The 14,690-nt window shown below is 37.5% G+C and overlaps 1 protein-coding gene across 2 annotated transcripts in view; it reads left to right on the top strand.

The window, feature by feature from the left end:
* The window catches only part of LOC113062870 (nuclear receptor coactivator 1-like), a 49,790-nt gene that overhangs the window by 10,073 nt on the left and 25,027 nt on the right, over positions 1–14,690 (top strand). The window contains exons 1-3 of one of the 2 annotated variants that reach the window (XM_026232909.1): positions 3,672–4,229; positions 11,365–11,470; positions 14,393–14,559. In XM_026232909.1, the coding sequence (XP_026088694.1) occupies positions 11,373–11,470; positions 14,393–14,559 (265 nt within the window). In that variant the 5' untranslated portion in view covers positions 3,672–4,229; positions 11,365–11,372. Of the gene's footprint in view, positions 1–3,671; positions 4,230–11,364; positions 11,471–14,392; positions 14,560–14,690 lie in introns of those variants that run through there. The other variant, XM_026232908.1, reaches the window with a different exon arrangement.

Here is a 14,690-nt window from a genome sequence, read left to right as displayed (position 1 = left end):
AAAGTTAACCGATAGACAGTTGTTTTTATTTAAACAAGTAAGGTATTCAGCACAGCACACTACTTTGAGGTGTTTCAGATATGAATTATTGGTGCTAGGGACAGTGGGTGCAGGTGTAACACTTTTTCCTGCCCCTACGGCATGGTGTTTTCTGCGTTTGCTCATACTAAATGTGTAGTGGTAGTTCAGCTGTTGTCATGGTAATGTGAAACCCCATTGTGCCTGCACTGCATCTGTTTTCACTCTGTTTTATTTTGCAGTTAAATTTTCACACTCAAACTTGGGTAGTTTAATTATAAGCATGGTTTTAATGTATGCATGTTTGTTAAAGAACCCGCTTTTGCTGATTGCTGTATTCTTGTCTTTGATGCTTTAGAAGGACCGTCCTTGTTATTGGGTTGCTTGGTTTCCCCGTTCTGGTTCTGTGAATTCAAGTAACTAAAATGTCATAAATTAGTAAAGCTAAAGCATAGAAAAATTCATCAGCATTTGCCTGCGTCTCTGTGTGCATGTTTTTAAGATGCAGAGCGCACAACATACACACAAAGATGTAGGTTAAAGCTGTCAGATGGTATGTTTTCACCCTTGTTACTGGTATCATACAAGTTGTAATCAAATGCAAAAACCCACGACTAAAATATAATTTGCTCCATTTCCTAATGTATGGAAAAATGCGCATGCTGATCACTTAGTTGCTTGGAAACCAGCTGAATTGACAGACCTTCCTCTTAATATGAGGGTAATCACTGACTTGCATGAATTAGTCAAAAAACCTTTCTTTTGGAATAAGGTAGTTTGTTTAGCTTGTGCGATGATTGCATGCCTGTGTTTTCTTTAAAGGTGTTTGTGCTGATTGTACAGTGCTTTGACACCTGGTTTCATTGCTGCAGTTGTCAGACTTCTCTTTACTGCTTCCGCGTTCTTAGGTTGTACTCTCCCAACAATCTTCCCCATAATTATCGGGTTTAGTTTGACATGTGTTTTGTGTTATGGAACCCGTGATCTTTTTCTCATGTCGACAGTACCGTATTATACAGTAAGGTTCGGGTAATTTAACGCTGGTAGGGCTCTGAACAACAATTTTTTCATGAATAATATTCTGTTTCAGTTGTATTCAGTTTTACGTTTGTTCCTTTGCAAGACTGCAACCTGGGGTCAGATGAGGTGAAAAAAAGGGTGCAATTACACTGAATAGCAAAGAGAAGCTAGGGTGTAGCACAGTGGTTTTCAAACAGATTCTGAGTTTGTTTTGAAGCCTGTAAAACACAAGCATGTGGCTTTGTGTGTGTTATCAATTTGTATATAGGTGTATATCATTAGGTGTGGCATGGTTCGCTGAAAAACAATTAACCGTTCTGTTCACCAAACACGGTTCGGCACGCACTAGGACTTAAATCTGACAAAGCATCTGTAATATGGTTTGCTATAAATAGTAGGGCTGCAACTAACGATTATTTTGATAAACGATTCATCTGTCGATTATTTTTACGATTAATCGATTAATCTTTATGTACTTATATTTTAGTTTTGCTAATTTTTTCCAATTAAATTATTAACAAAGGGTCTTTATCATTCAACATAGACTTTTAGAGATTTTAACCATTTTGCATCATCATATCTTCATCAAAAATATACCTGGAGTTTTGTTTTATTATGTGTTAGTAATTCTTTGTCAAAGTCTTCTGCAATCAAAACCCTGACCCATACTCGAGCAAATTTCACAAGATTTCAAATAATGTTTTCACCATGTCAGTCCTTAGGGCTCCTAAAGTAGTTTAACATCCCGAACAAAGCTTATTAAGGAATCTTATTCAAGAAGAATAAGATTAAAACCGAATAAATTTGCAGTACATTGCATTTTATAATTTTTTTTTCCTGTAAACACACAACGTATACCTGGGAAACAGCTTTATAGCTTATGCTGTGAAATTGTAAATAATCCTTCGAATAAAGTGCCAGTGGCATGAAACCTGAATGGAACTCACATTTTAAAGTAAAATCCATCAGAAAGTTGTCCAGCATTTTTTTTTGACACACACAAAAAACCTGCTGTGTAAAAAAAGTGAATACTTAGAAAAAAGTGCATTTCAAATACATTTAAACATTTACCTCTCTCATTCAGTCATAATTAGGCTGCAAGACTGAATTATGAACTGGTAAATGACAAACTGATCACAGAACATGTTTGTAGATCTTTAAATGTTAACTGTTAAAAAGCAATGTTATAAGCTTTAATGACTTAACATTTGCAAACAACATTGTACTGGAGAATCTGCACAACAAAAGTCTTAAACCGTTAGTTCAGTAGTGCAGAGTTTAGAGGTTACTCTTCTTTTTTGAAGGCTCAAAGTAAAGTTCTCCCACACTTTCTTTCTCAAGCTTAGTCCACTGCCGTCTGTCTCCACCATCTTGCTGCTGCAGACGCAGTTCGGGAAGCACGTGACATAAAACGAGGCCAGCTATTGGCTATTCGCTACTTCACCTGCTGTACTGGCTGAGTAAAACCTCCGGTGGCTCATTACTGCCACACTTTGGTCATCGCAGATTTAAAATATGCACAAAATGAGCTGCTTACGGCGAATAAAAGTTGTTTAGCAACTAATCGATGACTAAATTAGTTGACAACTATTTTAATAATCGATTTTAATCGATTAAATCGATTAGTTGTTTCAGCTCTAATAAATAGCACGTAAAACAAACTGGGTTCAGTTAATATATGTTTCTGTTGATGGATGCGCTTTCTGCCTTCCCAGACATTACAAGAACAGCGATGAGGGGGAAAAATCCTTGGACAAACCATTAACTTTTGTTCAACCCGAATGCCATATGCTGTATTATGAGCAGTCATTTATTCCGTCATCACCAAGGTGCTGATAGCGGGCTCACAGATGAGATCTGAACAGCACACGTTGATATCTTTGTTTAAACTAAACTTATTTAAACATTTAAGAGCCAGAGGACGTGAGCTCGCGTGCACAAGTGAGAAGATTTGTGCATGCGCTCATCCGAAGCGCGCAAACCCGCCTCAGAACGCACGCAAATATTAAGCTGTCTCTTAAATATTGTGTTTAAATGGACAAATGCACACAAAAATGACGTCAAAAGGCCCGTCTTTGTAAGTATCCTACAGCAGACATAGCCGGCTGAACATAGGCCTACTGGATCAGTGCATTCTCTTGAAGAGACAGTCTTTATATTAATCGAACAGCAACAACAAAGAAACCACTCACTGCTCTTTATTAAAAAGCTTTTGTAAGAACAATATTTAATTTATACAGTCAAATATGCAATGCTGTTTTACATTCGATTACTTTATTCAATTTCTGTACTTAAAAACTAATGCTAGACCTCCTTAAAAAAACTGAAAATCCTTGTTTATTTTTTGTTTATTTATTGTATTTATTTGTGCTGTTGCTCGTAGCTGGATAGAATAATCTTTTTTTGTTAATTATTAGAAAATATAGTTTTTCCATAAACATAGCACATACCGAACTGTACCAAAATCATGAAAAAGTTGAACTGTGTCACCCCTAATATACATACCTTGGATCACTAGGTAAATTTTTTCAAAATAATTCTGGTCAAATTTCTGCTTTGGGAAGATCACAGTTCTTTGAGAAATATTGAATTATTTGGCACATCATCAAAGAATGAGTCATGACTGTTGCTTCAGCCTCGCACTGATTTCAGATTTTCAGGGAGAGCTGTATACATTTTCTCTCTCTTCTGCATCGCTATGGAAAGGTAGACAGCAACAGTGACTCCACGGCGTCTCACGGAGCAAACCATTGACGGACGGAAGGGGACGGGTGTGTGAATTCAGGCGTGGGATTTGTCTGTTTCGAAACTTCCTCGCTCTGCTGCTGGTCTCCTCTACGAGGGCCTCTCCCCTCTCCTGTTGAGCTGTGCCCTGTTAGCTCGCTTTTATGAGACACTTTTTCGTCTGGGGTGAGCACTGATAAGAGTGTGTAAACAATACTTTTCATCCCCTTTCCTTTGGTTTATGATGGTCTGTCCCTCTCGCTTAGTGACATACATTGCTGTTCTGTCTGCGCACGAGGTGATTAGTGTAGCTCTCAACGAGAAGGAGCCCCGTATCCTGGGAAATGGCACGACACACGGCCACAGCTCGTGCTTACAGACGGGTTAGCGCAACTGTCGTGGACCTTCCTCTGATCGGACAGGCTGAGTTGGCCAACTTCATAGGTGACAGCTGAGCCCTGCCTCAGGTGCGTGAGTGAGCAAGCGAGAGAAATAGCGAGCGAAAAGGAAAATCCCTTCCACTGTTTTTCTCCCATAAGCAGGTTGTTTACTTTCAGGCTGACTGTGTGTGCGTGCACATACGCGTGGGAGAGTATGTGTGCCGAGCATGTGAGGGGACTGCAGGCCTCCCAGGGCTTTCATAGTTTGTTTGTCTGCTTAAGGAAGTGTGAGGAGATTGTACACACTAGCATTGGGAGTGAGTGACCAAAGTGAGCACATTTTAAAATGTTGTTGTGGATATAGTGAGGATAATGTTTTTTTGTTTTTGTAATAGTAGAATGAGTGAGATCCTCTTGATTTTGAAGTGTTCCTCGCACTGTGCTCTCCATGAATATTTAATCAGTGTAAAATAGGGAAAATTGTGAATGTTGTTTTACTCTATGCAAGTATGTGATTGCTTCTTGCTATGCAAGCTCACTTTTACTCAATGTTGCATTCTGAAATTCACATTGAGACACAAATATGCATTGGATTCTCAGTGTTACCACAGGGAGTGCTATAATAGACTTTAGAGCAGTGGTTCTCAGGCAAGGGGGCTGGGGCCCTTCAAACTTCCAAGGGGTCTCAAAAAAAAAAAAAAAAAAAAAAAAAGCAAGTACAACTGCAAATCAAGATATTTCGAAATTTAATTAACCCCAAACTTCTGGAATTCTGCAATGTAATTATTAGTAATTATTTTAAAGCTTCTAATTTCTGTATGTTAGATTTTTTTTTTTTTGAAGGATAAGCACCTTTAAATATTCTTGTTGACTGTAGGGGCCTTGAAATCAAAAAGTAGGAAAACCACTGCATTAAAGTGAACTTCTATCATCTTTTATGGTCCGTTTTCCTTTTCAGGTCACCTGAGAACCTGAACTAAGAACTGTGCAGCACACATGGAATCTGTTTTCTGATATTGTAAAACAAATCTGCAGGACTGGTCCTCAACATGTTGGCATTGAACTGTAACTGGTCAGCAAACACTACACCCAGGTTTCTTCCTCACAGTTGTATTGTTGAACTCTAAAGGTAGTGATCCTTTGTTCAGGCCGAGAAATCTGAAATCACAGATAAATCGAGATCATGGTTGTCAGATTGAAAGGATGGGTAGTCTTGTATACAGTCTGTAATTATAGGACAAGCTGTTTGCCTTTATCATAGAGCCCATTGTGTATATCGAGACTAATAGGGGACAAAGTACTGAGCCCTGAGGCACCCCAAACATATTCACCCAGCACATTCATGTATGCTTACAAAATATGCATTGAGATATTCTTACCATACTTATGATTAAGGGTGCAACGATCGTAGGTGATCCGTGATCCGCACGGACCAGGCCTCACAGTTCGACACGCATCTGATTTGTGGACTAACCGTTAAGTTTAACCATCATAGAGTGAAAATGTATCATTTTCACATCATTAGTCTTCCCATTTTACACATTCAAGTAATTTTAACTCGCGCGCTGTTTTCTGTGTGTTCAAACTGCCGCACACACAGACAGAGACACAACGTGTGAACACCAAATTGATTCCTCTTTCACATAAACACAAAGTTATGTTAAAATACCCTTAATGTCTTAAGTGAAAGTAAACAGCTGAGAAAGAAACCGGATGTATATCAGTATTAGGTCCATTTGGCCTTAAAGAGACAGCAGCCAACAAATACCTTCTTCTGTTCCGCTTATCAAACAAAACAACAGTTTTAACAAAGATTAATTTTTATTTAACGTGTGAGCCCTATTGTGTTTTTACAATCAATTATTACATTTCTGAACCTGAATACTACTGTTACTGACTTTATTTGTAACTGTGTTATGTAGTATTCATCTATTCTTGTAATTTGTGTAATTTTTCTTGTTTTATTACTGACTTTATTAGTTAAGATAGTAGTTTTTGCTGTAGTATAGAAGTTCTTAATGTAATCTTTCAGTAAATTTGTATTTATTAAAAAAATTAGGTAAACTGTGGTGTTTAAACATTGCTCAGTTGGTACTAAGGGGCCCAAAGTGTGCCAAGAAAACATCCCCCCACACCATTACACCACCACCACCAGCCTGAACTGAAACTATATTTCTATAATATAGAAGCATCAGCTTACATGCAAACTTTCTCAACCAAAGACTGATGACTTAGTTTATAAACAGGACTAAGCTGACCTATAGACAAGATTCATGACTGTTTCGTCAACTTCTTTCTTACAGCTTAGCAGTTAGTGTGTTATATCCACTGCATTTGGTGAGGGAATTTGAAATCAGATTGGACGATGCCAAATATTTCTTATCTAGCTAGAAATATGAGCTCCAGCAAACAGAAGACAGTACAAGAACGACAAACTTGTTTGAAAGACTAATGTGCTAATGCAACAAAATACTATTTTTCTTATTAAACTACAATGCAGATGAGTCAAATGTTGTTAATGTAAACAGACATGCATTGATATATTGAAATAGCACTCCTTTAGAAGATTAAGGCACATAAATGGTGTCCTACTACTAATTCTTTTACTCCCCATTAGCTTAAAAAAACCTAGAAATTTAGAAAAAAGTGCTGTAAACCTCGCAAAACAAGTTTTGGGAAGTTGAAATATACTAAGATTCTGCTAATGTTGCTTGTAAATCACATGTCCATTTCTTTAACATTAGCTTTAGCTGATGTAGATTAACTCATGCAACACGAGCAGTGCGGCTGGTTATTCTCAAATCTAAGCACAGGTATCCTCATTACCTGTCGGTTGGCTTTCCTCGACACTTGGCAGAGCAGGGCTGAACTGAACACTGAACACACTGGTGCAAGCTGTTGGTAATTACAGTAAGAGGCCGCTCAGATGCACAGGAGTCATTATGTCCTGGTGGATTTTTTTTTTTAATCTAGCCTCATTTCTGAACAATTTTGCATGTTCACATGCATGGTCATGTTTCACATTCTCCAGAGCAATAAAGTGAAGGCTCAGGGGCCCCCAAAAACGGGGCAGTAAACTCAAATGTGCCCTCATTTCCACCAAACTTTTTTAAAGAAATGCTCAAATGTGTGAATTCGAGGGATTTCATTATGTTCTAGGTTGTGTTATAAGTGTTATATTCAGTCGATCCTTCAAAAGTGATTTCTCATTGTAGAATGTGTCGGTGCTAAAGCTTGTAATATAAGAAAATCTCTTGCTTTTTCTCCTAAAATAGCTGTTCAAGTGTTTAAATTCTTAAACCAGCCCAAAATTCAGTGACACCCCGCTCAACTTAAATAGGCCTGTTTAAGGGTGCATTTGCTGGAAATGGAGCTGCCAGGGATTAGGGGCCGCTGGAGGTTTTCAACAGACCCACAATAGCAGCCTGTTCAGGCCTTGCAGATCAAAGTGGACTGTGCCTTAGGAGCCAGGCACTGGTCTAGATGGTGTCCTCCGTGAGTGAAAAAAAACCAAACATAAGATATGGCTAATGATCTTCTTCAAACTGAAGGGATCGTCAAAGCTCCAGGTAGAGCAGTATTTACTTTAAAGTTGCTTTTTAGTTGGTCATCCGAGGTGAACAATTGCTGTTGATGTCACCAACTTAAGGGGTGGTGCACCCTAGATCAAGCGCTATCATGTAAAAGGTGCAGAAACACTGCCTCTTAATATATTAGTTATTTTACTATTATTATTTTCAAACATCAAACCCATTTACTTGGGCTTTTTATTTGATTGAACATCAAGTTGTATTGTATAATCTACAATACACCTGTGGCTCAAGTGGTAGAGCATTGCATTAGCAGTGCAAGGTTGTGGGTTCGATTCCCAGGGAACAGATGTTAGGTAAGAAATGTTAGCCTTAATGCACTGTAAGTCGCTTTGGATAAAAGCATCATCTGCTAAATGCATAAATAAAAAAATACAATAAATGAAGTTGAAATTGTTTATCTGGTGGAATTTCGTGCTGTCCCATGTGTGGTCTTGTCACAGCTGACAATATTCACCCTGTGTATTGCAGTAGTGAAGTAGTAGCCTAACTTTTCATCATTACTGAAGTCTTATTAGCTGAAATTCTATCGTAACATTCTGAAAAGCTGCAGTGGTATGTACTGTATGTTTGTTATATCTGTGTGCTGTGAATGCTCTTTAGGATCTCCTTATGTACAGCTTGAATGTTTCCTGTTTCTATGGTTACATACTGCAGCTGAAGACACCTGATGCTTGTAGAGAACGTTTGCTCAAGTAAACTGGACGTAGACAATTGGATGTTGTGATTTTCTAACATTTTCTAAAAAAAATTTTTTTCTGAATATAATCTCATTCTCATTTCTGAAATATGAAAAGAGAATCCTGTGTAATAATGATATATCATTTTTAAATTACAGTTGTTAGTAAAGTACTGTTCAATAACTTTTTCATGCTTTTATTCATTTTATTTATATCAAGGACACATTAAATTGATCAAAAGTGACAGTAAAGACATTTATACTGTTGCAAAACATTTCTATTTCAAATAAATGGTGTTCTTTTGAACTGAAAAATTGTTTCTCAAGCACTTTTAGAATTACATTTTAGAATGATTTTTAAAAATATTAAAGTAGAAACAGTTATTTAAAAATTAACATAAGTTTTTGCAGTATTACTTTTTATTTGTGATCATTAGCAAAACTTCTTTAGTACCTTCAGTGATAGAGCAGCGAGGAGAGAGTTTAAAAAATAAATAAAAACATTTATTGTATATATGTATATATTGTTGAATAGTAGTGTGTCTTTTTTTTAGTAGTGAATAAAAAAAATGGTTTACTAAAAAGCTTTTTTCAGAGAGTTGTGATTTTAAGTAATTAGAAGAATTTGTTGCTGAAAATAGTATCACGAAAATGTAACATTTTAAAAACTAAATTCTACATATTATACATTCAAAATATAAGTGTAAAATGTGTTTGAAAAATGTTCTTTTACTTAAGCTAGTCTTCTATAAACATCTTCATGTGGTAAGAATTCACAGAGGAGTTCACTAAACCAGTTCACTAGTTTCTTGTCTCCTGTGTTTGTATGCATATGAATGGAAGTCAATGGAATGGAAATTGTAGTGTGACCAGCCCTTTAGAGGCCCACAGTATTCTAATGTATGGGTGCTCCGATCAGGATTTTTTAGGCCAATCACCAATTGCCAATCACAGAAAGCAATATGTGCCGATTCCGATCACTGATAACAATATTTTTAACACATTTTTATCATTTAGAACTATTTACAGTGATACTCCAATCAGGATTATTAGATATTTATTCAGGGACTGAATTTCATTTTGGAAAATGGGGGGAATGCCCCTCTTAGGTGACTCTTGTGAGAGGGGAAGCAGCACGGACTGTACTTTCACACAAGAGTCCACTACTGATCCGTAGCTGTTTCCCACAAACACAACATCCATTATTTTGATTTCAAATCCAAACATCACTTGTCACTGAAAATCCTTTTACAGCATTGCAATTCTTTCTTTTTTTCCACAGTACAGTAATACAGCATTTCACAGACCTGTTTAAACACAATAAATATAAGTAACACATTATTCAGTGCTTTTCACTTTTGCATTTACTTCTAGATTTATATATTAAGTTGCTCAAGCAAGTGGCAAAACAACTTTTTGTATGTAATCACAAACTTACCATTGACAGAAATAGTCAGCTCTACTGCCTTTTCTTTTGCATTTAAATCTTTATTACAAGCAATTCTGCCATTCACAAAGAACTTTGTTTTCTTACCTACACAAGTGCCATCGTTTATTGCCTTCTTTATCTAAAAGTGCTCTTACATTTACATTTATGGGTCTTGTTCAGGGACACATTGGTGTCTCGCAGTGGATTCGAACCCGGGTCTCTCACACCTAAGGCATGTGTCCACTGCGCCAACACCAACCACTCTTTTTGGCCAAGCCAAAAATCCATATGTTTTGACTGTGACAGTAGACTCTAACGTGAACACTTTAATCCGTTAGCATGAGCGCAGAAAAAATATGCACAACGCGTGAACTGCAAATGGAGTAATGTGAACCCGGCGTTATGTGAGTGTGCATGAGCAAACGGTCTCCAGGAGAGTGTGTGAGCGCTAAATGGTTAAACATGGGCAAGAATTAAAAAGAAATGCATATTATAAACTTTAGTGAGGATGTGACACTGCCTCGACTGAGCAAGTGACTGTTCCATTGTCAACTGTGCAGCGTGCAGCTCTCTTATAGACAGACACGATGTGTGGTGATTTAAAGCCATTTGCGTTTTTTAAGAGAGAGAGAGAGAGAGAGAGAGAGAGAGAGAGAGAGAGAGAGAGAGAGCACTCGGTGATTCACTCACTTTTGTAATCGCTCCTCACACAGGGTTTTCAAATTACTTTATAAGTTATTTAATGAAGAAATATATCATTATAATTATTTCACCTGCATTGTACAGGTACTGAGACAGTGCCGCTGCATATCATGTCAAACCTCTTATGGCAGCGTCATCAGCTTGAGATTGTTTTTTTGAGATCTGCTTATTTAGAGACCACCAATCAATCATCCCAACATGATTATCGGCCGATAGTGATCAGTAGCCAATCAATTGGAGCACCCCTGTTCTCATGAATGGTGGTTCAGCAGTTTCCTCTTCTAGCAGTTCACAGCATGGGTTAGATGGTAGCGCTGAGTCTATAGCACCACAGATCAAAGAAGGCTTTCAGTTAGCAAGCCCTTTCACAGCAGATTTATGGTTCCTCTTCAAGGAGCAATCGATAATGCATATTGCTAGCGGGAATGAGCTGTCACCTCAGTCTGTGCCTGATATGGAGTCATCTGAACTGTTCTGCTCAAATTAGGTCGAGATATGTTGCCTGTCATAGCGTTTACAGTAAAATGGGACTATTTCAGAACTGGTTTGACTTGAAGTTTGCTGGTTTTCCAGAACCTGTTGGTCCGCAGTGGTTCCGGGGATTCTTTTTCTACCATTATTTTGTAGTTCTAGATGATATTATAAATGCGGTTATAAACAACAACATATGGGTATCAGACAACGACAGCTGCCATTACATACTCATTTTTACTGGATTTCATTGGATGATTTAAATTCATTGTCCTGCATTGTGTTTATTTAGTAGAATGGTTCCTTCAAGCTTGACTCCGTTGGCTGACTGGTAACTACCCTGTTTTGCAGGTGTGCATATGCTGAAAATGAGTGCTGCAGGGGAGAATGCCCTTGACCCTGACACCCCAGAATCACGGAAGAGGAAGGGTTCGCCATGTGATACCTCTGGTCTCAGGTGAAGTATAAGATCGTCTTTCTTCTCCTGTTTGGAGTGTTTCACATTACTAAGTGTTTTATAAGATCTTAGGAGACAAGCAGACAGCTGACAATGCAGTCAAGGTGTGTCAGAGGAAATGCATCAAATGGTGAATAGCAGAAAATCTATTTTAACAAGAATGCATGCCTGAAGTGTAAACAATGTGTGTGTGCGTGTGTGTTCTTTTTCTTGTTCAAGTGACAGTTGAAAATGCATCTCTTTCGAAGCTACTTGACTTCATCGTAAAAATAAAAATAAATAAAATAAAATAAAAATCTTTATTTATTCCTTCTCTTTGTAGCCTGCACTTATTTTAACAAAGCCTATATCTTGGTATTACAAGCACTTCCTGTGTCTGTTTGTCTCTTTAAGAAAAATCGCTTTATGTACTCCCCAATTGTAAGTTGCTTTGGATAAAAGCATCTGCGAAATGACTAAATGTAAAATATAAATGAAAATTGTATTTGTTTTTTTTTTGTGTTTTTTGTTTTTTTGTTAACAAAACCATAAACAAAACATATTTAAACACTTAAATATGTTTTTAAACACTTTAGACACTTAAGTCTTTTAATCATTTGTTTGTTAGGTTTTTTGCTTGTTTGTTTAACAATAAATAAAATATTTTAAAAAGTATTTAATAAAATAGCCTACAAATACTATAATAATGGCAACAGTTAAGATTTTTTAAACCGTTTAAAAAAAAAACTTTATTTTATTTTAGAATATGGGTGACAATTTAGACACACATTTTCACAGCATTTGTTTGTTCATTTATCAGTAAAAAAAAAAAAGTTTAAAAAACCTAAAGTCTTTTAAATTTCAGAATAAGTGTGACATAGTCCAGACCGGATTCAACCCCTGTCTCTGTGCACAATACAGCTTTATAAATAAAACTAAAAGCCATGTCCCAAAAGTATCTGTCTTGGGCAATGCATAATATAGGTCCAAAAGTGGGTTGTTTTAGGTGTAATATAGCAGGCCAGCACATAGTTTTAGAAGGTTTTCTTGTGTCAGGGTTGGTTGGAGGAGAACTGGTCTGTCTGGCTGGGTGATACTCTTCCATAGGGCCTTGGTGGGGCTGAAGTAATAGCCTGTTTCTACAGCAACCCCACGCAGCGCCCTGACCTGTGTAATCATCGCGCCTGCGCACAACCTTGTCGAGGCACTGACCTACTTTCTCTGCCGTCTTCTCCTACACACACACACACACACACACACACTTCAACATGCGCTCACACTTGCAAGTCATTCATATGTACATGCAATTGCTCACCCAGGAGCAGCACAAGCAAAAACATCCTCCATCCTCACAAATGTATGGCAGCCATTGGTCACGCATGCACGGCACACTCTGGAGGAAGGGAGAGCTTTTATTTATTTCCCTGGGTGACATAGCACTTGATAAATAAATATATTATTTACATAAATATATTATTTACATAAATATAATTAAAGTTTTATTTTATACAAAATATTATATATGAAAACAATAAATGTTTAATTTGTAATGATTAATTGTTTTCTTTTACATTGTAAAGTACAATGCTTTAGACTTTTGAGAATTTTTTTTTTTTTTTTCAAATATACATTACCATTCAAAAGTTGGTAAGATTTTTTTTATGTTTCTGAAAGAAGCCTCTTGTTCTCACCAAGCATGCATTTTCAAAAATACAGTAAAAACAGTAATATTGTGAAATGTTATTACTGTTTAAAAAAACAAAACAAAACAAAAAAATATATAATTTAACTGTGACGCAAATCTGAATTTCCAACAGTCATAAATACTTCAGAAATCATTCTAATATGTTGATTTAGTGCTTAAGAAACATTTCTTTTCAAGAAAGGAATATTATTGGTTAACGTTAAAAACCGCTGTGCTGCTTAATATTTTTGTGGAAACTATGGTGCATTTTTTCCCAGAATTCTTTGATGAATAGAAACAGCATTTATTTATCCCTGCATACATACAACAACCGTGGATGTATGACACACACTCACACACACGTTTCTATACTCTTTATGCGTTGAAGAATAAACATTGGCCACTGAAACTCCCTTATTCTGTGTCCTTAGAATCCGTTCATTTCTGTCAAATCTTTTCAACTACTTTTAACACGGTGCACGCCTTCAGCTACAGCGCTTTTTCACCTTGCCTTCGCTGATCTTTTGTTTTTGACTGGATGATAAATGGGCTCAGATCTGAAGCCTTTGCATTCCATTGATATCTAACATTACTTCACCATAGCCCCTGACCATCTGTCTTTCTCTCTCTTATTCAATGTCTCTTTCTTTCAGTGTCTCCTCTCAGCTTGATAACCCATGTGCAGCAAAAGCCTTTGAGGAATGCCTGCTAGTGCAGGGACTGTATGCAGCCCAACCCTTATTAGCTCTACAATGATACATCTGTGTAAAAGTGTGCGTTTTAGCCTCGTTCTGGTTCCAGGCCACCCACAGTTTGTCCCTGAGTGCACCTATAGTCTCCCATTGCCCAGCAATTCTTCCTTTCAACTGCAGAATCCTCTGCCTCTATCAGGTGGCAGAACGCTGAGACCGCTGAATCTGGGTTCAGGGGCTGTTTTTGATCATAGTGCTCTTTGAGCATCATGAATTATTCAGGGCCCAAGTCCTTGCAGAATGCCCACTCAGCCCCTGTGCCAAACTTTACCCATTCAAGGCTTTGTCTTAAAAACATCATAACAGAGCGGTAGTAGGCAGGCTTTTTTCTTTTGTTTATTTTCTTTTTTATTTCCGAGTGCAGTTGGTTGTTCATGTGCCAGCAAATTGCTAATGCTGTGCTAATGCAGCGTTATATAGGATTGTAAAGTACAGTGCTTAAGTTTCTTTTAAGTAAGTTCTAAAAAAAAAAATGTACAATTCTCTCTGTTCATGTTCGTATGGTAGTGTGGAGAAGAGACGGCGGGAGCTGGAATGCCGCTACATTGACGAACTGGCTGAGTTACTGTCAGCCAACATGAGTGACATTGCCAGCTTGAACGTGAAGCCGGACAAATGCCACATCTTAAAGAGCACCGTGGACCAGATCCAGCAGATCAAACGGCGCGAGCAGGGTGAGTAGCCAGTGTCCATGCTTTTACTTTGGAGCCGTGCATAGGCTGCACACACGTTTTTCCATATACTTCCCAGTACAGACAGGAAATTTACACAGTTGCACACTGCAGAATTTTAGTGCATATGAAAG

The sequence above is a fragment of the Carassius auratus genome, chromosome 45 (genome assembly GCF_003368295.1).
Source record: "Carassius auratus strain Wakin chromosome 45, ASM336829v1, whole genome shotgun sequence".
Lineage (NCBI taxonomy): Eukaryota > Metazoa > Chordata > Actinopteri > Cypriniformes > Cyprinidae > Carassius > Carassius auratus.
Note: the sequence above shows the minus strand (reverse complement) of the source record. Positions and strands in the feature narration are given on the sequence as shown.